At 40.2% G+C, this 22024-nt stretch overlaps 7 protein-coding genes and 1 pseudogene across 7 annotated transcripts; 4 read left to right on the forward strand and 4 right to left on the reverse strand.

The window, feature by feature from the left end:
• Positions 1-881: 881 nt before the first annotated feature.
• Positions 882-1755, reverse strand: LOC121621224 (hemoglobin subunit beta-A). Its single transcript, XM_041957616.1, has 3 exons — positions 1593-1755; positions 1235-1457; positions 882-1139 (listed from the first exon to the last, which is right to left on the reverse strand). Exons 1-3 carry the CDS (start codon positions 1682-1684, stop codon positions 1008-1010), a joined length of 447 nt encoding a protein of 148 aa, XP_041813550.1. The 5' UTR covers positions 1685-1755; the 3' UTR covers positions 882-1007.
• A 1090-nt stretch (positions 1756-2845) lies between these two features.
• LOC121621227 (hemoglobin subunit alpha-A) lies at positions 2846-3800 on the forward strand. The gene is made up of 3 exons (XM_041957619.1): positions 2846-3006; positions 3110-3317; positions 3563-3800. Exons 1-3 carry the CDS (start codon positions 2912-2914, stop codon positions 3689-3691), a joined length of 432 nt encoding a protein of 143 aa, XP_041813553.1. The 5' UTR covers positions 2846-2911; the 3' UTR covers positions 3692-3800.
• Positions 3801-5780: 1980 nt separating this feature from the next.
• LOC121621229 (hemoglobin subunit beta-2-like) lies at positions 5781-6464 on the forward strand. The gene is made up of 3 exons (XM_041957621.1): positions 5781-5872; positions 5996-6218; positions 6336-6464. Exons 1-3 carry the CDS (start codon positions 5781-5783, stop codon positions 6462-6464), a joined length of 444 nt encoding a protein of 147 aa, XP_041813555.1.
• Positions 6465-8117: 1653 nt separating this feature from the next.
• On the reverse strand, positions 8118-9053 carry LOC121621228 (hemoglobin embryonic subunit alpha). Its single transcript, XM_041957620.1, has 3 exons — positions 8939-9053; positions 8625-8832; positions 8118-8292 (listed from the first exon to the last, which is right to left on the reverse strand). The coding sequence occupies exons 1-3, from the start codon at positions 9031-9033 to the stop codon at positions 8164-8166; spliced, it is 432 nt and encodes a 143-aa protein (XP_041813554.1). The 5' UTR covers positions 9034-9053; the 3' UTR covers positions 8118-8163.
• A 4258-nt stretch (positions 9054-13311) lies between these two features.
• On the reverse strand, positions 13312-14632 carry LOC121621225 (hemoglobin cathodic subunit beta-like). The gene is made up of 3 exons (XM_041957617.1): positions 14451-14632; positions 13578-13800; positions 13312-13451 (listed from the first exon to the last, which is right to left on the reverse strand). Exons 1-3 carry the CDS (start codon positions 14540-14542, stop codon positions 13323-13325), a joined length of 444 nt encoding a protein of 147 aa, XP_041813551.1. The 5' UTR covers positions 14543-14632; the 3' UTR covers positions 13312-13322.
• A 1488-nt stretch (positions 14633-16120) lies between these two features.
• LOC121621223 lies at positions 16121-17060 on the reverse strand (annotated as a pseudogene).
• Positions 17061-17897: 837 nt separating this feature from the next.
• LOC121621226 (hemoglobin subunit alpha-B-like) lies at positions 17898-18878 on the forward strand. The gene is made up of 3 exons (XM_041957618.1): positions 17898-18059; positions 18209-18419; positions 18639-18878. Exons 1-3 carry the CDS (start codon positions 17965-17967, stop codon positions 18765-18767), a joined length of 435 nt encoding a protein of 144 aa, XP_041813552.1. The 5' UTR covers positions 17898-17964; the 3' UTR covers positions 18768-18878.
• A 1380-nt stretch (positions 18879-20258) lies between these two features.
• Positions 20259-20977, forward strand: LOC121621428 (hemoglobin subunit beta). Its single transcript, XM_041957899.1, has 3 exons — positions 20259-20379; positions 20525-20747; positions 20849-20977. Exons 1-3 carry the CDS (start codon positions 20288-20290, stop codon positions 20975-20977), a joined length of 444 nt encoding a protein of 147 aa, XP_041813833.1. The 5' UTR covers positions 20259-20287.
• The last annotated feature ends 1047 nt before the right edge of the window (positions 20978-22024 follow it).

Here is a 22024-nt window from a genome sequence, read left to right on the forward strand (position 1 = left end):
TTATGCTTAAGGCATGCAGGTTTTTCAAAAAATTCTACTCGACAAAAAAATATTGTCAGGACTATCCACATTAATTCATAATGCAGGGGTCCCAAGAGTCACCAACTTCAGGCTAATATGGGAACTCCTGTCACGCCACAGTAATGGCCATTTTCTCTCAAATATAGTTGCATTGCTTTATGTTTGTTTGTTTGAGTTGCTTTAAATGTATTTGCATTTGTTGCACACAGTAAATATATCAATTGAATTAATTATCTTACATTTGTAATAAAACACGACAAACCTATGCAGCGATGTTTTAGTTAGCTGTTCAGTAAAGGGCTATCATAAACTGGCAGCAGTTCCACAATTTGTCGCCGCATGATACAGTATTTTGATGCACTGCAGTGTTATCATTAATTTTAGATGACCGCACCCATTTATATCAAATTGCTCATTTAAAAAAGCCAGAATAACCGGTTTAAGTTTCCCTCACAAATAGAAGTCATTAGTAGAAGTAAATAGTTCAGTTTACACTGTAGTTTTAATTTACCACCGATCCACTTTATTTTAAGGTGTCTCTTGTCCACTGGTGAAACAGCATATGTTTGAGAGTCTAAAATCACGTTTCACACACTCCAATATTATCCATTCTCTCTCACTCTCAAAAAGAAGACTCCAATTGAACACCCAGGCATCACTGTCTCGCCATTATAATTTGGCATTATGTTTTATAAAAGATATTTGTTGGGTATTTGTATTTACTGGGTACATTACACCTAATGTAAATCGATAGTGAGCCGAAGCCTAGAGTCTTTATGTAGAAGAACATTAATAACAGTAACTACAAAAAAAAAAAAAAAAACAAACAAAAAAACAAAACACAAACGATGACATAGAGATCAGATAAATTTGAGTTTTATTTGGTGCATTTGGCAGCAGCTTCAAGGCACTGCATGAGACATTTTGGATGACACTGACATGTAACTGCTGCACATTATTTGAATGTGAACTGCCACTCCAGAGCCTCAGTGGTACTGTCTGCCCAGAGCAGAGACGACCACAGCCATGAACTTCTGCCAGGCTTCTTGGACAGAAGCGGTGAAGACGGAGGGGCCAAACTTGGCACCCAGACACACACTGATGCATTCAGCAAGAAGCTAAAATGAGAGAAATGACAGGGTTGCGTTAAAAGTTATAAGATCACTTAGATTAGTTTATGAGGAAGGGTTTAGTGTCAGAGGTGGTGACGTACCCTGAAGTTGTCAGGATCCACGTGGAGTTTCTCAGAGTGCATCACGCTCAGCTTGGAGTAAGCATTCTTGATGTCGTCCATGTTCTTCACAGCTCTCTCCAGCCCGCCCATCACTGTCTTACCGTGGTCGCCCACCTTGACGTTTCCGAGGATGGCGGCGTTGGTGGAGAGGTTGCCAAACGTTGAGAAGTGTCTCTGAGTCCACGGATACACAATCAGAAGCCTGAAATAACACGATCCACCATCAAGAGAAACGTCAAACTACATCTCCTAAAATTATGTCCAGAGGAAAGAACTATTAATAACAAGTTAAATTCTGTTTTCATCCATTCATATGTAAAAAGAATAGGTAGGTCACCTGGTCAGAGCCTGGGGTCCAATTTCACCCACATCGATCTTTCCCCACAGAGATGTGATGGCAGCACGCTCAGCATCTGTCCACTGGACCATGTTGACAACGTTAAGGTTTTCTCAAGCTTTTTTCAGAAAAATCTTTGAACACAAACCTTTTGCAAACGCCAGTCTTATGGTGGTTTTTATTAATTACTCAGTGCCACACCTCTCCGCCGTCGAGGTATCTGATTGGACCAGAGGCGACCAACTATTGGCTCGTTACCTGTAATGCGTTTGATAGGATCTTTGCCAGTATTGGAAAAAAACGATTGGAACAAATGCCAAAATATGACCGAGACTGATAAATTAAGCAACTTGTCATTTAATGAAAATTTAGAAATAAAGTAAATGTATTTGATACTAATTTACTAATAAAATCTAATCTTTTTTCAATAGGCCCCAGTGTTGATTACTTCTTCGGCACCAGTATTCTCTGCTCTTTATATTAATAATAACATAACCATTAATGACATTTAAACTTAGTGACATATTGTAAAACATCATTTGTCCTGTTTTTCACTATTCTTTAGTCTTCATTCATTCAAATATTTTATCTTGAACTGTCTTTATGGACTGCAAAAGGCTTGCAAACTACACACCTCATAAAAAAAAGCAGCCTAAACACTAAATCTGCACAACAAGCATTGTTTTTAACACTGACTTTTTAGTTTAGACGCCTCAGTCATATCAGGTTGTCATTTTGTTACAGTTCCTTTTGTCGCCTCTATTTCTACGAGTAATTTCCTTTTTTACGTATGTGGTTTTCAAAAATTTTATTTGAAATCAATATCAGAGTGTTGATCGCCAGAGCTGTTTTGTAATTTGTAGAAATGTTTATAAAAGGTAACTGATTATGTTATTTAGGAATTCAGGTTGTGTTTGCATCATTTTGTCACCAGATATTTCCCTCTTTAAGATCTTTTTGTGCACTTCGACACCTGTGGAGATCATGTGGGAGAGCTAAGTGCAACCTGTCAAATTACAAAATCTTGTCTTTTGTCTTACTGAGGGTATATTTTAGCATATGTTGAGACAAATTGAAATGCCCGGCTAGGCCTATTTTATAAAAAAAATTATTGACTCATAAAATTCGATAACAGGGAGTGGTTACTTTTATCTCAAAAACGGGCTTGGAAACTTTTGGCAATTTCCTCCACGGAGGTGTGGTTTGGATTTGATACTCGGGTGTGGTGCAATTTTGTTTGATATAAAAAAGGCCATTAGCCAGCGTCTTCATCTGACAATATTTTCTTTCAGTTCATAAGACTTGAAGAAAAGGCAGTCATGAGCCTCTCTGGAAAAGACAAGTCCGTGGTGAAGTCCATCTGGGACAAAGTGTCCCCGAAGTCCGGTGAGATTGGAGCTGAGGCTCTGGGCAGGTAAGCTCTTATTTATTTATTTATTTTTTATATCTTTGTTGGTTTAAAATGTACATACTATTGATTGTCATTAATTCTTCGTTATTTCGTCCATGTTTAACAGGATGCTGACTGTATACCCGCAGACCAAGACCTATTTTTCCCACTGGGCTGATCTGAGTCCTGACTCCCCACAGGTGAAAAAGCATGGTGCAACCATCATGGCAGCCATTGGAGAAGCCGTCGGAAAGATTGATGACCTTGTTGGTGCTCTTTCCAACCTCAGCGAGCTGCATGCCTTCAAGCTCAGGGTGGATCCTGCCAACTTCAGGGTAAGCTCAGTGTTGCTCAGCATAATGCAGCGCGTTGTAGACCGGACAAAGTGTACAGCAAGATAAAAATGCAGTATACTATTAGAGGAGCATTACTGTAAGCATTTTATAATTAAAGTTAAGACGTGAATTGATGTCATTAACATTAGTCCTCTTAGGTGGTTTAATTTTCCATATCAAAGGCAATCAAGATACGTGTTTTCCTTGTTGCTGACTTGAATTTTACTTTTCTTGCACAACCGCAGATGCTGGCCCATAACATCATCTTGGTTATGTCCATGTACTTCCCCGGAGACTTCACTCCAGAGGTCCACCTCTCCGTGGACAAGTTCCTGCAGAACCTGGCTTTGGCTCTGGCTGAGAGATACCGCTAAACTGCAGGGATCCAAGAGCATCGACTGCATGCATGTGACATGTAGTCCACAACAATGTCAACATCCCTTTTAACAGCAGGGCTTGGTGAATAAAACAAATAAATATGAATTGTCCAGATGTCTGTCTCTTCTTCTTAGTCTGATCATCCGCCACAACACCTGCCTTTGACATGTCTGGGTGTACATACACTTTTAAATTAATAATAAATGAATAATGATAATATACATATAAAAAAACTCAATATTAGGAAATATATTATGTAGGCCGATGTATGATATTATGTACTATATACAAATATCAATATTATTGCTTTCGAAGTAACAGAGTAGTATGGGAGTTGTAAGACTTGCAATATATATAAATATATATGTGTACATATCTCTGTGTGTGTGTGTGTGTGTGTGCGTGTGTGTGTGTGTGTGTGTGTGTGTGTGTGTGTGTTAGTGCGAACGTGTGTGCGCTCACCTCCTTACCTCTCAGCCAATCACAGGCCTGCACACTCTGCAGTAGGTGGCTCTGTGCTTGTTCTTCACGCGCTTCTGTGCAGAGATTCGTTAGGAGCTCGTGTCTATGCAGAAAACGAAATCTGTTGGCATGTTGAGAGGCCTTCAAGAACTTAGTCACTTTAGTCACTCGTTAATCGCTGCTGGCAATAGACGTTGTGGTAACATTTAGTATGCTGTCTCTATAATTAATGAACAAACTCACATAAAAAGGCGCTTTCAGCTGTTTCATTTAGTAAGATGATTTGGTTTGTAAAGCAACATAAACATGCCGGTCGGACAGCACACCGCGGTGCCTGGTTGTCGGTGGTGATAGAGCTGTCCGGGACAATCTACTGGTTGACAGGCCGAGTAACACATCCAAAAAGTGAACCACAGCTTCTCAACCCGCCGCTGTCGCTGCGCTGACCGGCCAATCAAACGGCGACATGCAGGCAACGGAGCTGTCCGAGGTACTCGCTCGGGACTGTCTGGGCTAAAATAACCCACCATTCTGATAGCAATAGTCGACTTCAGGCCACATCCCTGAAATACCGTGAATCACTGCAATATCCCGACCTAAATGTCTGCATGTGTAGCACTGCAGGTTGTTTCCCTGTGCAGCTACATGGCTGTGGCACATCCGTCACAGGACCTGCATTTCATAACATTAGAACCTCTGACTTCTGATTCAGAAGTGAACCGGCAGGAAACTTTTGAATATGGGGATGAGGCTCTGTGGCGTTATAAGAATATAGGGCCATAAAAATGGGATATGTTGAACTTGTGAATGATCACAATGATGTTAAATAGTAATTATTAATCATATGTTATGCAAAATGCATTTAGTTACTATTGATTGTGTAAACAGCAGATCTGCAAGCGTACCACTTTCTGATATGTGCATAAGATAAACTGAGCTCCAAAAAAGGCATTTGTCAGTTGTGACTTTGCCAACATGATTTAATTGGCTGATAATGTTTCAGTGTAGCAAAGCAGAACGCATTACATCCTCATCATGGGCAGATTGTTGCATCACGTCCGGACATGCAGTGTTCAGAGCTGCCTGATGTGTGCGAGCGCCCTCTACTGCATTTATTACTACCTTATGTGTACAAAGGTTTGGCTACAGTTAGGTAAACCACATCACCATGTATTAACATTACACTCGCGTTAGAAAAGTGGTTACACTGATGGAGAATATTATCACACAAATTTGCGTTTAATGAGAATTTACACAATTAGAAAGTTTGAGCATTTCTGGCATTTCGAAATCGGACCCCATCCAAAGAATTCATTCTCGCACTGCCAGCTTTAGATAATCGATGGGATTCACAAGTTATTTCTGATCGTGGTAGACAAGTTGCGAATTTTATTCCGGAAAACAACCAGCGACACCCAGTGCCTCAGTTTTACACAATCTGAGCAATGCAGATTTGTCCTTCTCTTATCGTTTCTGCAAATCCGTAGAGCAATACTTGGCCAACCCACAGCCTTACTCACCCAATCGTGCATTTTAGGGAGGAGTGAAACATTTCAGTTAAAAACAGTAGCATCTGGTACCGAACCACATACTCGAACCCAGAACGAATCTAGAACCTGCAAAATGGTCGAATGGACAGACTCCGAACGCGCAACTATCCAGGACATCTTCTCCAAGATGGACTATGAGGCGGTGGGACCTGCAGCTCTTACCAGGTAAGAGATTTTTTCTGTTCATTCATTCTCGCCTGAACGCGAATGCGCACAAAAACGTAATTTGGGGGTTAACATGGACATTTTAAGCAATGTATACTATGCATGTTTTTCACGTTTCCTCAGGTGTCTGGTCGTCTACCCCTGGACTCAGAGGTATTTTGGCAATTTTGGAAACCTCTACAACGCCGCTGCTATCAGTTTAAATCCGATGGTTGCAACTCACGGAAAAACCATCCTCCACGGTCTGGACCGGGCTGTGAAGAACATGGACAACATCAAGGAAACCTATGCCGAGCTGAGTGTGCTGCACTCCGAGAAACTGCACGTCGATCCCGACAATTTCAAGGTGAAGTTGTAGAACTAATGCAACTGGTGTTATGCATATATTGATTTATATATCTATTAATTACTATTCCAGAAACGTCCCACCTTTCATGTTAATGTTTTCTGATTCTTGTTACAGCTGCTGTCTGACTGCCTGACCATTGTGGTTGCTGCTAAGCTGGGTAAAGATTTCACTGGTGACGTCCAGGGAACCTTTCAGAAGTTCCTGGCAGTTGTGGTGTCCTCCCTGGGCAGGCAGTACCACTAGAGAGCTGCAACAGAAGACCATCTCATTTGTTGAAATGCTTCTTGTATTTACCATGTCTGAAAAGCATGAATAAATAAAACAATAGGCATAGCTGCATGTTTTTTTCCCCTGCCTATCTTCATGGTCATATCATGACGATTTAAAGATGTTCACACTGTACATTCACATATGTTCAGTGGTGCAATAAGTATGCAAATACATTCAAAGTTTCAATGCCACAAAGTAAAAGTAAGATTCAAGTTAAAGTCCTGCATTAGAAATTTAACTTAAGTAAAAGTACATCAGTATTATCAGCATAAAGCATTCAAGTGTTAAAAGTAAAAGTACTCATCATGCAGAATGATCACTTTCAAAATGTTATATCATGAAGTGTTATGGTGTATTATTATTAAATCATACGATTACAAAATGTCCCTTTCCCAATACAATGGGTTAGAAGAGAGGCCAAAATGAAAATGTTCAAGTAAAGCACAAAATCTTGAACACTGTAACCCTCGAGTCGAGTAATATATATATATATATAGAGAGAGAAGCTAATAAAATGTGACGCATTATTATAGAGCAGTTAAAACAGTGATGCATCCACAATAGTAATACTAACTCTATATAAATCTAACTCTATATATATATATATATATATATATATATATATATATATATATATATATATATATATATATATATATACACACACACACACATATGTATATATATGTGTGTGTATTTATATATATATATATATATATATATATATATATATAGAGAGAGAGAGAGAAGCTAATAAAATGTGACGCATTCTTATAGAGCAGTTAAAACAGTGATGCATCCACAATAGTAATACTAACTCTTTATAATTAGGATACAATTCATATAAGTAATGCTTGTGACTCATCAAATTACCAGGATTTCAGTTTCTTTATGTCACTGCATTTATATGTTTGTTTATTTTGTAAATGTTTGCATCTGACGACCTGTTTTAGTTAAAATAGCTTCATGTTTCTCTGAGAACAGGAGCTTTATGGAAATCCTTTTAAGGTATACCTGCACGATAGAAATTCACTCCATCACGTTGGGGAACATGATGGCCAGGACCACAAGGATGTTGTGAGCGATAATCTGTTAGCGAGAATCTGAAAGCAGGATAGTGACATTTAATCCAACAAGAATGGTTAATTAAGATGTACATAATAATCTAATAATATATCATTCTAATCGATTAGAAGCAGCTCAGCTGATATACAACACGACTAGTGTGGTTGAAGTTGTAGTTTCTTTACTTCTTTTTACTTAAGTTAATTGGACGGTTATATTGATTGCCTGGCTGTCCACGCGTTCAGTGGAGTGTTCCCCTCATGGCTAAAACTTTGTTCGGCTGCTGAGAACCACTGGGGCGTGATGATTGTTCCACAGATCCTAATAGATTAATTTTGCAATGCTGTCATCTATTCCCCCTGTTTATTCTCTCTTTATACATTTTAAATGAGCATTTGAGGGAGCCTGAGAATAAAGAATTAGATTGTTAACGACATTGTTGTGCATATGACAAACAAAGAGCTTGAAACTTGTCAGTAACTAGACTGTAGATAGAAATTCACTCCATCACACGAACAGTTTCATTGCAATCGATCTTTTATTCGTAATCGGACTGACAGAGTATCCAAGCCCATGCAGCTGTCCGCCATCTGCTCCTCGTTGCAGTTTATCGGTATTTCTCAGCCAGGGCACGAGCCAGGGCAGCCAGGAACTTGTCCATGGCCACATGGGCCTCAGGGGTGAAGTCGTTGGGGAACATGATGGCCAGGACCACAAGGATGTTGTGAGCGAGAATCTGTCAAAGCAGGATAGTGACATTTAATCCAACAAGAATGGTTAATCAAGATGTACATAATAATCTAATAGTATATAATTCTAATCGAACTAACATCCACTGTGGATCACTCATTTTCATCTTCACCCCTCTGCTCCCACAGACATGACTGCACAGCACTTTGATGAGGATTACCATAAACTACTGGATCTCAATTTAACCTGTTGGCGCGACCTTTAGCCTAATTTAAACAGCCCTAAATGAAAGCTGAGTTACCCTCACACACACAGTGTTTTATTTCAGCAAGTAGCCCCAGTTTCTGAAACGTTTTAATCATCATCCCCGAGGTCTACCTTGAAGTTAGCAGGGTCCACACGCAGAGTGAAAGCGTGCAGCTCGCTGAGGTTCAGAAGACCCGCACTCAGATCGTCGATTTTGGTCACAGCATCTGCAACTCCAGTCATCACGGTCTGTCCGTGCTTCTTCACCGGGGCAGAGCCGGGGCTCAGGTCCTTCCAGTGGGAGAAGTAAGTCTTGGTCTGCGGGTACACCACCAGCATCCTGCGTAATAAATATAAGCACGTGAAAAAGCGAGCGAGTAACAAGCGAAAAACAAACAAAAAAAGATCAGGAATTTCAGGAGCAGGTTAGATGGGGTCTTATTTACCTGGACAGAGCATCAGAGCCGATGTCGTCGGCCTTGTTAGACACTTTAGCCCAGAGGGCCTTGACTGCGGACTTGTCCTTGGGGGTGAGACTCATCTTGCCTGTTGATTGTTTGGTTGAAGTTGAAATGCCAGGATCAGCTCAAACTGTGGGGGCTTTTATACATAAAACAGGGCATGGGCACACCCGCGCCACCTCCAAGATAGGAGGCTGCGTGGTATTTGGACAGGTTCCAAATGACATGTTGCAGCTTGCATGAGATAAAGACAGAAAAAAAAACCCTCATAAGGATTAGTTTGAAGTGCACGACGAAACCATATGCAGTCTAATTTTCAAAGTGCCTTCACTTCCGAAAACTTATTTGAATTCAATTGAAAAGTCAAAAGCACAAACTTCCAGTGTCAGCCAGCTGAAATGACGAATTTAAACTAGAGTAAGACCAGTTACAAATCCAATTCACTGATCATGAGTAATATGGGCTCCTGTGTTTCAGCTTATTATCGATTTCAGATTTGTGACAAACTGGAAATAATTAAATTAAAGTTAACATATACTTCACGTTATATTAAATAAATCCAAAGGTTGTTTTTTTTTATATAACTGTTAATCTTCAGTAATGACAGACTTTCTGCTTTTCCCCAAAGTAAAGCTTTTAATAGTGTCATTGTTTAAAGCACACTACAATACATTAAAAGTGAATTAACATACCGTAAATAAAAAGGCTGTGGGCTAATTCAGAAAACGGACATGGCACAACATAAGGAGTATGAAGAGTTAAACATCTATGACAGTCCAGGCGTACTGATTTGAAATCTTGGCTCTGCAATTAATTCATATTAAAGGATTTCGCTATCGTCTGGCACCAACAAGACGACTGAGGTCATTCGCGGTGAAGTTGCTGCCAATAAGCTTATCTGAATCACAGCTGGAGCCTGAAAAGGGTGGATCCGCTCAGGGGGGAACACGATTAGAAGCAGCTCAGCTGATATACAACACGACTAGTGTGGTTGAAGTTGTAGTTTCTTTACTTCTTTTTACTTAAGTTAATTGGACGGTTATATTGATTGCCTGGCTGTCCACGCGTTCAGTGGAGTGTTCCCCTCATGGCTAAAGCTTTGTTGGGCTGCTGAGAACCATTGGGGCGTGATGATTGTTCCACAGATCCTAATAGATTAATTTTGCAATGCTGTCATCTATTCCCGCTGTTTATTCTCTCTTTATACATTTTAAATGAGCATTGGAGGGACCCTGCGAATAAAGAATTCCATTGTTAACGACATTGTTGTGCATATGACAAACAAAGAGCTTGAAACTTGTCAGTAACTAGACTCCACATTTTAAACTTTAGTTCCACTGTTCCGACCTTTCAGGATATCTGTGGATACTCGTAAAGAATCTGTGTCCCTCATGCTCACATTGGTCACCGGGGCGGAGAATAAGGGGCGAGGGGCGTGAAACAATAGGCTCTATCTGTTCACATCTGGAGACACAGTCAGAGAACACCAAAGTTGGACAGATGCTGAGCGTCACTGCAGAGGTCTAACGGGCCTCACACCTCTACCAGGTAAAGTACCAAATCTATTCAACCAAACACTAACACTTAACAACCACAACTGTTCTCTTTCAAGGACGGATACCTCTTAATGTCGTCACTGTATTTGTAAAACGAGTTTGTAAATCTAACCCACAAAATGGCTCATGACAGGCTCATTGAAATGACTCAAATCCTCGTTTAAACTTGCACTTGTCTGAAACTTTGGTATGACAAAAATGTCTTAATTGAGACATTATCAATAAAGAAATCTTAAAGAAACGTTTTCTTTAGGATATTTTAGGATCTCTGCATGAAACAGACCCAGAAATCAAACTGCCTTTCAGTTGTAGATTTCCTCACTGTTTATAGTGTCGTTGGCATGATGACACACCAAATCCCACTCGCCTGGAAGCAATCCAACATGGTATTTCCTCTAATCGACCCTAGCAGCGATACTTTTAATAAAAAGGTTTTGTTGTGCACAAGCACACATGCAAAAAGCTTTTAAGCGACCGAGCAAAAGATAAAATAAAATAAAAAAAAAAAAAATATCCAGCAGAAATTCACACGCTGTCTCTCGGGAGGGTTCCTCAATGCATTTGCCTTGATAAAGAATATCGGAGTTCTCTGCTATATGACGTTAGTACTCCTGGCAGACACCCAGCCAACCCCAGCGCACTGATTTCGCTATTGGCATAATTCGTGAAAATTCAAAACACTGGATTGGGACCCAATATAACCGTCAAATTGTTAAGCAGGTGCTACGATACAAACACTTGTGCTTTAATGTGCTCTGATGCTGTTAAATGTTTACATCAGTTTTGTCTCTAAATGCATAAATAACACATAAACAGAGCTCAGGCACATATAAAAACATGACTTTGATCTTAAGTGGGTGTAAAGCATACCCTATAAGATTAATAGATCTTAACTTGTAATTCATATGCGAACAATGCATCTGGCCCGACATATTGAGCCCTTTACAGAACAAAATTGATCCTCGCTGTCTATAATTAAGTTGGAGCGCCATCTAGTGGATGCCCAATCTTCCATCTTCCCACCATAGGTGCACTCGTACATGCTCTATCCTTACAGCGAGCAGGGCCATGCTTGTCTACAAAAATGGTTCAGATATACAAAAAGCAGCTTCCAGGGAACGGCATGGCTGTGAATGCGAGGCAAAACGTTGCAGAAACAAAAAGTTACAAAGAGTGTAATCCTGCAGCTCCAGCCAGTGACAGAACATTGAAATCCTGCCTCCTGCTATTGTGTCTTTATTACAAACCATCAGCAGTCTCAACCTGCTGTTAGTTCAGCAATTTAACTGTGATCCATGTGTGAATTTCTGAAGATAATAAAACTCGATTTTAACACAGTTTTTAGTCTTCTGTCTTTTACTGCATCTGCACTCACAGTATATTCCCATAGCTACTTCACACTGATTATAATGACTCAGCTTCCTCACAGATGTGCCATCACCAACACTCTGGTGGTGTGGTGGGTAATCCTGTGTTTTGCTTGGACCTTTGGTTGAGTAGCATGGGAAGCACTTTTATCAGTTGCTCCTGGGAATGAATATTTCACCTTATCAGACAAAGACATGAGCACCAAACATATGACTAAATCTAGAAATTTGGGCCCTTGTAGTCATTTGGAAATTCGTTGACATTAAAGTTCCACATCCTCGACTTATGTCATTGATTTGCTTTCAATTCCTAATGAGAAAAAAGTGTAACTGATTGATCGAGTGTTCTAATATAGCTTCATAAGTATTTGCAGACCATATAAATTTCCTGCAACATGCATTAGAGAACCACTCTAGTGTCTGGAGTTTCTCACTCTGTGGTCATTATGGTCATGACAAAGCATCTCACTGACTGGCTGTAAAAATGACCCGGAGATTATAAGCAGCAGCCCCATCATAGACTACTACAACATCGTGACCTCAGAGAAAGTAAGTCTTGCCAGTAGATGGTGCTCTCTACTGGTGTAACAGGGCTGTAGGCAGTGGTAATTTGATTTACCTCACTGTAGAATAATCGAAGATAATAAGACTTGCTTATTGTGTTTAAAAATTGTACTGGTGTTTTTGTTTTATGATGGCCATAGAATTAGTCATCTCTATTATGGTGTCACAAAACACTGATGTCCTGTCCGTTGATGTCCATCTTGTCAGCACAATAGAGGACCTGATGTGCCACAGATCATGACTCAGTCTGGTTTATGTTGACATTATGTCAATCATTTAGCAATATGTCATTAATGGACACATGTGAGATATTGTTTGTTATTTCTTGTTGGTGTGTTTTTCATGTTACTACCCTCATAATTGTGTAGCCTTGTACTGGGACACCAGCTGAGATGTTATTGGTTGTTACATACAGTATAATTCAATTCAGAAATTCCATATGTGGAGGGATAACAAGAACGAGTGAATCACGTGGCATTGAGTAAAACACATTTGAAAAGTCTATAGAGATCGATACACGTTTGAGTTTAATAATAATAATGTATACTAATGATATCAAATGGTTTCTCCACATTGGAAATAACGTGTAGTTCAATTTTTGACCTCAGGGTGTCTCTAAAAGCCTGGTGCAAGAACTACTAAGTATGTTTTTTTTAAAGTGTACCAATGTCAAGCTGCAACGTTTTTCACCACACTGAAGTTACTACAACACATGCAAACTGAATCCTTTAACCAAATATTTAAGTGCTTCAGCATATTGAAGACATTTTTAAGTTGCTTCAGGTTACATTTGGCATGTTTGGCTTGCTGCTGAGACAAACACACAGGGTTTAAGTATGGGTTTTGTTTTATTTTTTTCCCCAGTAGAGTTTGTTCAGCTCTTCAAGTGTACTGACTGCCCATAGCATCGACCACAACAGACAGGAACTTCTGCCAGGTAGCCTGGACCTGAGGGTCAAGGGTGCTCCTGAGTTTGCAGGCCACTGCAATTGTGATGCAGTCGGCCAACAGCTGCGGACAAAACAAAAAGACAACATGAATCCGGGCTGTGCAATATGGGCCGTTGTTTGACCTCAACATAGAATACAGTGCTGCTTAAACATTTATCCTTTGGATTCGAGGACCAGTATTGCCTACTCTGAAGTTATCAGGGTCCACGTTGAGTTTTTCGCAGTGCAGCCGGCTCAGATCAGCATATGTCCCCTTGATGTTGTCCATGTCCTTCACCGCTTTGTCCAGAGCCTTCAGCACCACCCTGCCATGGGCTGCCACTTTGGCGTTATTCAGAACAGCAGTTGCGGTGAAGATGTCCCCAAAACTACCAAAATACCGCTCGGTCCAGGGGTAGACAATCAACACCCTGTCAAGGTGTGGGATATGATTATTCTGCATGCTACGTTTTTGTATCATGGACACATGATATCCCCCCCTATATAGTAAAGTAAGCAACCTTGTTCAACAAACAAAAACAATAAAAACATAAGGTATTAGTCTGGTTGAGGCTTGATTGCAAATACACTCATGCTATGCTGGCTCACAAGATATAAGCTCTAGGAGGGAGGAAACAGTAAGCCACAGGATAAAACTGAATACTTGACCAATTGGGTGACCTAAAACTTTTAGGAAAGTTTCAGAAATGTAATGTAGACCATAGCTACATCTTAAAGATAAAGGTCTTATACTCCCCACATAGAGTAAAAACTAATGAATAATCAGGTGGAGGCCATGGACAGCGCCTGGTGCTGAAATGAGACTTAACACTGAATTCCCCAGTATTAAAAAAAAAAACACAAGAGATTTTTCCCACAAACACAAACCACGAGATAGCAATGCTTTCTAGCAGTGGTGATGCAAAGAAGATAACCTGCCCTTTAAGACCTGGCTTCACTATGCAGCATTAAAGGAACAAAACCTGTAATTCTGTTGTCAAATTTTAAGGATGATGTGGAAAAAAAGTAATAACAATGCTCAATTATACTTAACCATAGTGTTTGAACTCATATCCTCTACCTTGCTAAAGCTTCTGGTCCAATCTCATCGATATCAATTTCTTTCCAAACAGCACTGATCGTGCTTCGCTCCTTCTCTGTCCACTCAGCCATGATGCCGATCAATCAATCTATATCAATCAATGTATTTAGTCACCGTTTGCCTCTGCGCGTCAACGTGAGGAGTGATCAGCTCTTCTGTTCAATGACCCGCGATGATACGGCAGCAGGGAGTCACACATGAGAGGGTGGTTGTCATTACTGAAGGAAGATATCTTGTTTAGTGGCTGTCTATCAGTATCAACAACCACCTGTCATGGAATAAAGAGCTAAGAAATACACAACACTGGCAATTCCCAGAGACTGTATTTATTTTTTTTAAAAATTGCCCGTAAACGTAAAGATTATGCAAAACTTAAATTAACTGAATATTCAGGATTATTCTTCCAACCAAATAAATGATCTGGGTTGCTTAATCTCGTCTAAGTTTCCTTCACGCAGCACAAATGCTGCTATTTTCTTAAAACAAAGAACAATTTGTTCCATGCTTTTGCAACTGCCACAAAATGACACGTCTTCAATAACACAGCAGCAGATCCACAGCTTGGACAGGGCTTTGGAGAGGACACTATTCTTCATATGTTGAAAATAAAAATGTACATGGCAGTATGTGCAGTACAGCCACTTCCTGTTGTTGGACTGTAATGACACGACATTTTGATATCAATTTCTTGACAACACCCATTTTTTATCCATTACACACATGGTATTTCACACTTTTATCACGAAATTAAGATGACCGCACCCATTAAGACCAACATTAAACTGCCCAGTGTGCTGCCAAAAAAGACAGAAAGTCTGTTTTCCCGAATATAAGATCATGATATTAATGATACCAATTCAGTTTACACTGGACCACATTGTAGAAATACTCAAGTACAACTCCTGCATCTAAATCATACTTAACTAAAAGTACTAAAACATGAGCGTCACAATAAACTTAAAGTACCAAAGGTTGAAGTACTGATTATGCACAGTGGCCCATTTCTGAATATAACCATTATGTAAATGGATTATAATGGATTCGTGTTAGGATTACTTTACTGTTGTAGCTGGTAAAGGTGGAGATGATTGTAACTAAGCCTACTTTATATACTGCTGAGTAGCTTAATATACAACAGCACATCATATTATATTATGTATTGATCATTTTAATCTGAACAGTAACTGGTAGTTAAAGCTGTCATATAAATGTATTGGCGTGAAAAGTACAATATTTTCCCCTGAAATGCTGGAGTAGGCCTATAAAGTAGCAGAAAATAGAAGTGCAATACTTCAAAACTGTAGACTACTCAAGTACAGTAATTGAGTAAATGTACTTACTTACTTCCCTCCAGTGAAAATGGAATACATTTTGGATGAAAGGTTAGTTTACCTTCCAGCTTTTACACATGTTCACTCACAGCTGTGTGTTTTATTGAGCTTTTACTGATGGTTTGGCAAAGGTTGCAGGTGTAAGACCACGACCTGAGAGAGCATCCACACACATATTAGCTTGATGTTGGAACTATAATAGGCTGTTGGGAATTTTAATGAAAAACCGGAGTGACTGAACGACAGATGGTGAGTGACTATATTGGAATACAACACAAATTTGATTGACTCAGTAAAGGTGACAGGATTACCCAGGGATCACATTACTGTTTGCTGTTTTTTTATTTTGTAGTAGTTCAGGAACATTTCTGAAAAATAAAATTTGTGTCATTCAGGATAAGAAAAACAAATGATAAAAAAGCTATTAGAAATGATCATACCAAGAGTGATGCATTTATTTGATTTTTATTTGGTGGATTTGGCTACAGGGCAGACCATGAGACCTTTCGGGAGCATGTGCATGACTGCCGCCTGTCTGCGTGGAAGCGCGTCTCCAGAGCCTCAGTGGTACTGTCTGCCCAGAGCAGAGACGACCACAGCCATGAACTTCTGCCAGGCTTCTTGGACAGAAGCGGTGAAGACGGAGGGGCCAAACTTGGCACCCAGACACACACTGATGCATTCAGCAAGAAGCTAAAATGAGAGAAATGATAGGGTTGCGTTAAAAGTTATAAGATCACTTAGATTAATTTATGAGGAAGGGTTTAGTGTCAGAGGTGGTGACGTACCCTGAAGTTGTCAGGATCCACGTGGAGTTTCTCAGAGTGCATCACGCTCAGCTTGGAGTAAGCATTCTTGATGTCGTCCATGTTCTTCACAGCTCTCTCCAGCCCGCCCATCACTGTCTTACCGTGCTGGGCCACCTTGGCGTTTCCGAGGATGGCGGCGTTGGTGGAGAGGTTGCCAAACGTTGAGAAGTGTCTCTGAGTCCACGGATACACAATCAGAAGCCTGGAACGAGGTGATCAATAGGACACATGAATAAAAGTTCCCAAGAGGCCAACACAGCATGAACACATTATAAAACAAGATCTTACCTGGTCAGAGCCTGCGGTCCGATTTCAGCGACATTGATACTTGACCACAGCTTAGCGATTGTGTCGCGCTCGGCATCTGTCCACTGCACCATACTGACGTTGTGAAAGTCCCCTTCAGTCAAAGTAGTTCTCTGATCACAAGGCTTTTGACCAAACATTAACGTCTCAGAGTCCAATTTTTATTCATTGCTAAATGCCCCGCCTCTTAATCCAGGAAGCATCCGATTGGACAAGTTGCATCCTCCTATTAATGACGCCCATGTTGTGCCACTCACAGATGGACTAGAGAAAATAACGCATAAAAAAACAGTTGAGATTAAATTTTTTGGCGAGATTTCAAGTACAAATATATGTCCTCAGTTGCCAGTTTATTAGGTCCACCGATATAAAAACAATAACAGCACTAGAAACTACATTCTCCAAAAGGATACAGTCGAATGAACACCTCAAAAACAGTTCCAGCATAAACTGAACGTTATAACCTTCATGCAGGACTCTTTAATACCTATCTATATCTATATCTATATCTATAGGTGCAACTGATTAACTGGCAACTGAGTGTAGGGTTCTTATATAGAGAGAATCCATGTCTATTAATTTTCAAATAAGAAAGCAAGTTTGAAATCATGATTTCATTCTCGTAATTTCTTCCTGAAAATGACGACTTTATTCTCACACTTTATCTTCTAATACTGACTTTAACAAAAAACCAATATCTATCGATTTCTTTTTTCCACAGTGGCCCATCACGCATTTATCTTTTTAAGTCTGAAAAACTGACCAAAGATGAACCATTTTGCAGGCCAATCCACAAGAAAAGACCAGCCAGCATTTCATCTAGATGGCCCCAAGTTGGCTGCCAATTACGTGATATACGGGGAGTGGTAAGTTTTATCAAACAAAACTGGCAATGGCAACTTCTGGCAGTTTCCTTATCGGAGGTGCGGTTTATTTGATAGGGGCGTGGTACCGTTGGTTTTGATATAAAGACGCTATGAAAAATCCACTCGAGCAGCATCTTATGATCCATATTTTCTCTCGCTCCCTGAGAACTACGAAGCAGACATGAGTCTCTCTGAAAAAGACAAGGCCCAGGTGCGGAGCTTCTGGGCCAAAATTGATACGAAGGCCGGAGAGATTGGTGCTGAAGCTCTGGGCAGGTAAACTGTCATGCTTGTCAATTTAGATGTTTAATTACTGCACTGACTGCATCCTTATTAAGGTCGAAGTATAGTGACGTGCAACAAGCAGATGTCCTGTGCAAGTATTTGTCACTTCTAACGATTGATTTATTTCTGTTTTTATTCAGGATGCTGGTTTCCTACCCGCAGACCAAGACCTACTTTTCCCACTGGGGCCAGGAACTGAACTCTCAAACCCCTCAAGTGAAGAAACATGGCGCAATCATCATGGGAGGCGTGAGGAAGGCCGTCAAATGCATTGATGATCTTGTCCGTGGTATGAGCGACCTCAGCGAGTTGCATGCCTTCAAGCTGCGGGTGGATCCTGCCAACTTTAAGGTGACTAAAAATAACAATGATTAAGAGCATGGATGCAGTTTTTACCTCCCACTAAAGCTGAATCAAGCGATAATGCAATGTAATATGTTTCGATCTTCTGGTCTTTCTTAATAAAAGAACACCTGTCCCAAGATGATTGGAATTTAAGTACAGTTCCAATCTCAAAAGATGCGTTCAATGACTGACTTCAAATCCCCTGTTTTTCTGTCCCAACCGCAGATCCTGGCCCACAATATCATCTTGGTTTCGGCCATGTACTTCCCTGCAGATTTCACTCCAGAGGTTCACGTCTCAGTGGACAAATTTCTGCAGAGGCTGGCCTGGGCTCTGTCTGAGAGGTACCGCTAAACTCCAGCAACGGATAAGCATCGACTGCTTGCATGTGGCATGTTGTCCAAAAGGGTCAACAACTCTTTCGATGTGTAGGTGCTTGTTCAATAAAAACACAAACGTAAAATACCTGGGTGTCGATGTCATGTTGTCTGTTTAGGCTGTGAAGGTTCTTTACAGAATTGAATCTCCTGATTGATCGAATTTAAACGACAGTATATAAGCTATAAAAAAATAGTAAGACCTGTTGGTATGGAGCATGGAGGTTATGCGGTCCCTCAGGTTTGCTGACAAGAGCAAGGAAGACAGTGTAACATTTAGAAAAGTCACTGCTTTTCAGTTAACACGAATGAGACTTTTATTCCCTTTACAGTTGGGGATAATTCACCACATCACTGTGGTCATGCAACATGCAGCCCATATCTGTGTATTTGTGAACTAGTATTTCACACACAGCAACATGGCCAGACTAATCCGCTGGCTGCATCGTGGTCCTCCTGTCCCTGTCTTCCCATGTCAATTATTTGTACTGTCTCTTGTGCCTTTGTGTCCTCTGGGACGGGTTGTAACCGAATGTAATTTCGTTGCACTTGTGTAACCCGTTGCACTTGTGTAATGACAATAAACGCTTCTGATTCTGATTGTGATTCTGAAGGGGGGGGCATAGCTCCCTTTTTTTTTATGAAAATGGAGCCTTCAGGGACCCTGCTCGTCTCCCTTCTGACCTTGCAGATAGATATATTTCACCCATGTTTTTAGTAATGCTTTATCATTGAGAATCTATAATGAGGGAGACTGATCATCAGAATATTCCACCTACTGATCAACTGATCGAGGCAGGACGCGGATTCGGAAGCATGAACCTTCTTGATCCATGTTTTACACATGGATCACATCACAACGTCATAAGCCTAAAGATGATGGAGGAATGAGAGGCGATATCAAGAACAACCTGCAAAACACTGGGTATCATAGCTGAAAGAACACAACATTGATCATGTCAAATGACGCAAATGTGGGGTCTGTCAGATGTCAGCCGATGCTAATGTGGGGTCTGAATATGGGAATAGAGGTTCTTGAAGTCTTCAGACTGTAGGACTATATCCTCGACTGAAGCGCTCCCTGCTGGTAATTTGAGGCAACGTTTCCGCTGCACAAGAACAACTGTCTTGTGTATTTGTGATAGTAAAACAAAGCCTAAAATATTTCTCATAACCAGATATCTGTATCCATTTCAATTCTCATTACACTGTGCACCATTTAGAAAAACAAACATTAATTGTATGTTGACACTGATTAAACAGAAACTATTGTGCTGAACTTTTGTCACTGAACTTGTTCTTGAATGCGTTTCAGAAACAATCTATAGTGTGCAGATACCCTTATCACTGTTGCTAATCCATGACACACAGCACTCGCCCAGCCCACCGCCCAATCGCATGCGTGTGGGAGGGGAGCAGGGTTGCTTTAAAAGTTGCACCTGGTGCCGGTGAGTCCAGGATCTACTGACCCCCACAGTAAAATCTAGAGCCGGCAAAATGGTTGAATGGACAGACTTCGAGCGCGCCACCATCCAGGACATCTTCTCCAAGATGGACTATGAGACGGTGGGACCTGCAGCTCTTGCCAGGTGAGACATTCATGTTGTAGTTTGCGTTCATACTAACGGAGGATTATCAGTCGTGTGCTGTATGCACACATGTTTATCTTCTCGGCACGCGGATTTCATCTCTGAGTCTGACCTGTAACATCCATGTTTTTGCACGTTTCCTCAGGTGTCTGGTCGTCTACCCCTGGACTCAGAGGTATTTCGGCAACTTTGGAAACCTCTACAACGCCGCTGCTATCAGCTCAAACCCGATGGTTGCAACTCACGGAAAAACCATCCTCCACGGTCTGGACCGGGCTGTGAAGAACATGGACAACATTAAGGAAACCTATGCCGAGCTGAGTGTGCTGCACTCCGAGAAACTGCACGTCGATCCCGACAATTTCAAGGTGAAGTTGCGGAACTTACACAGCTGTTGTCGTCCATATTCGAGTATTATTCCCGAAACTGTCCCAGCTTTGGTGTTAATATTTCCTGATGCTTGTTACAGCTGCTGTCTGACTGCCTGACCATTGTGGTTGCTGCTAAGCTGGGTAAAGATTTCACCGGAGACATCCAGGGAGCCTTTCAGAAGTTCTTGTCCGTGGTGGTGTCCTCCCTGGGCAGGCAGTACCACTAGAGAGCTGCAACAGAAGACCATCTCATGATGATCATTTGTTGAAAAGCTCCTTGTTTTTGTCTGAAAGAGGAATAAATTGCAAATACGCAAATTCAACAAGTTGTTTGTCTATGATGTTGTTCAAAATAAATGAGCCTATATTATGACAATACACAAGCAAAAACAGCGACTTTTAGTCACAGACCTGCATTTTAGAGAGGAACAACAGGTCAAATGTAAAAATAAATAAATCAATAAATAAAATGATACGACATATGTATAAGATGACAGCAACCCATTACTCATTCTGCAAAATTACAACAATTCTGTTTATTGGATCAAAACATCACTTAATATTCAACTCATTATTTAAAATTTATAATTGATAACGTATAACATTCAATAATAATCATAAGATTAGCTGGGGAAAATTGGTGTTACAGGCAGCATCAATAAAAATAGCAAGTAAAAAAGGCAAGAGAAAAAAGAAATATAAAGTAAGAAAATACTAAATAAAACAAAATTCTCTACAAAAGATTATAGAAAAATTATTGCTGATGCAAAGTACTTGAGAGATATTGAATATCTTGATATGTGTGTGTGTGCGTGTGTGTCGCACTGACAATAAAAAAATAAATGTATAGTGTAGTTTTTAAGGAAAAAATAATGCAATATTGCACTGCCACTACTACTACAGATTTTATCACGATATGTTATTAAATAACATAACATTATATGTATTTTAAAAAGAAAAATACTAAATACCATGTTATATCTGCTAATATTTTTGAAAAAAAGTTATAGCTTATGTTCGTATAATAGTAATCATAATCACAATAATCATAATAACGTGTATAAAACATGTGTTTGCATATTTCATACTCATAACTTGTTTGCTTATATATGTACACATCAACTCTTCTTCATAATCGCCTAACATGGTTCCTGTAACTGTTACTGTGTCAGGTGGATCACTACGTGAGGAGTGTTGCTTGTGCGCTTGCTAAAAACGTGGCACTACCCGCAATACAAAGCCTACAATAAATAAGTATTTTCACGTAACGAAGA

Source organism: Chelmon rostratus, chromosome 17 (assembly GCF_017976325.1).
Source record: "Chelmon rostratus isolate fCheRos1 chromosome 17, fCheRos1.pri, whole genome shotgun sequence".
In the NCBI taxonomy this organism is placed as follows: domain Eukaryota; kingdom Metazoa; phylum Chordata; class Actinopteri; order Chaetodontiformes; family Chaetodontidae; genus Chelmon; species Chelmon rostratus.

Excerpts from the sequence above, each read along its gene's own strand:
- LOC121621228 (XM_041957620.1), bottom strand. The coding sequence starts at position 9,033 with ATGAGTCTCACCCCCAAGGACAAGTCCGCAGTCAAGGCCCTCTGGGCT. Across the intron at positions 8,833-8,938 it reads GGCTCTGATGCTCTGTCCAG|GATGCTGGTGGTGTACCCGC; the intron begins GTAAATAAGACC and ends TTTATTACGCAG. Across the intron at positions 8,293-8,624 it reads TGGACCCTGCTAACTTCAAG|ATTCTCGCTCACAACATCCT; the intron begins GTAGACCTCGGG and ends CTGCTTTGACAG.
- LOC121621428 (XM_041957899.1), top strand. The coding sequence starts at position 20,288 with ATGGTTGAATGGACAGACTTCGAGCGCGCCACCATCCAGGACATCTTC. Across the intron at positions 20,380-20,524 it reads GGACCTGCAGCTCTTGCCAG|GTGTCTGGTCGTCTACCCCT; the intron begins GTGAGACATTCA and ends ACGTTTCCTCAG. Across the intron at positions 20,748-20,848 it reads TCGATCCCGACAATTTCAAG|CTGCTGTCTGACTGCCTGAC; the intron begins GTGAAGTTGCGG and ends TGCTTGTTACAG.
- LOC121621229 (XM_041957621.1), top strand. The coding sequence starts at position 5,781 with ATGGTCGAATGGACAGACTCCGAACGCGCAACTATCCAGGACATCTTC. Across the intron at positions 5,873-5,995 it reads GGACCTGCAGCTCTTACCAG|GTGTCTGGTCGTCTACCCCT; the intron begins GTAAGAGATTTT and ends ACGTTTCCTCAG. Across the intron at positions 6,219-6,335 it reads TCGATCCCGACAATTTCAAG|CTGCTGTCTGACTGCCTGAC; the intron begins GTGAAGTTGTAG and ends TTCTTGTTACAG.
- LOC121621225 (XM_041957617.1), bottom strand. The coding sequence starts at position 14,542 with ATGGCTGAGTGGACAGAGAAGGAGCGAAGCACGATCAGTGCTGTTTGG. Across the intron at positions 13,801-14,450 it reads GGACCAGAAGCTTTAGCAAG|GGTGTTGATTGTCTACCCCT; the intron begins GTAGAGGATATG and ends ACACCTTGACAG. Across the intron at positions 13,452-13,577 it reads TGGACCCTGATAACTTCAGA|CTGTTGGCCGACTGCATCAC; the intron begins GTAGGCAATACT and ends TTTTGTCCGCAG.
- LOC121621227 (XM_041957619.1), top strand. The coding sequence starts at position 2,912 with ATGAGCCTCTCTGGAAAAGACAAGTCCGTGGTGAAGTCCATCTGGGAC. Across the intron at positions 3,007-3,109 it reads GGAGCTGAGGCTCTGGGCAG|GATGCTGACTGTATACCCGC; the intron begins GTAAGCTCTTAT and ends CATGTTTAACAG. Across the intron at positions 3,318-3,562 it reads TGGATCCTGCCAACTTCAGG|ATGCTGGCCCATAACATCAT; the intron begins GTAAGCTCAGTG and ends GCACAACCGCAG.
- LOC121621224 (XM_041957616.1), bottom strand. The coding sequence starts at position 1,684 with ATGGTCCAGTGGACAGATGCTGAGCGTGCTGCCATCACATCTCTGTGG. Across the intron at positions 1,458-1,592 it reads GGACCCCAGGCTCTGACCAG|GCTTCTGATTGTGTATCCGT; the intron begins GTGACCTACCTA and ends GTGTTATTTCAG. Across the intron at positions 1,140-1,234 it reads TGGATCCTGACAACTTCAGG|CTTCTTGCTGAATGCATCAG; the intron begins GTACGTCACCAC and ends CTCTCATTTTAG.
- LOC121621226 (XM_041957618.1), top strand. The coding sequence starts at position 17,965 with ATGAGTCTCTCTGAAAAAGACAAGGCCCAGGTGCGGAGCTTCTGGGCC. Across the intron at positions 18,060-18,208 it reads GGTGCTGAAGCTCTGGGCAG|GATGCTGGTTTCCTACCCGC; the intron begins GTAAACTGTCAT and ends GTTTTTATTCAG. Across the intron at positions 18,420-18,638 it reads TGGATCCTGCCAACTTTAAG|ATCCTGGCCCACAATATCAT; the intron begins GTGACTAAAAAT and ends TCCCAACCGCAG.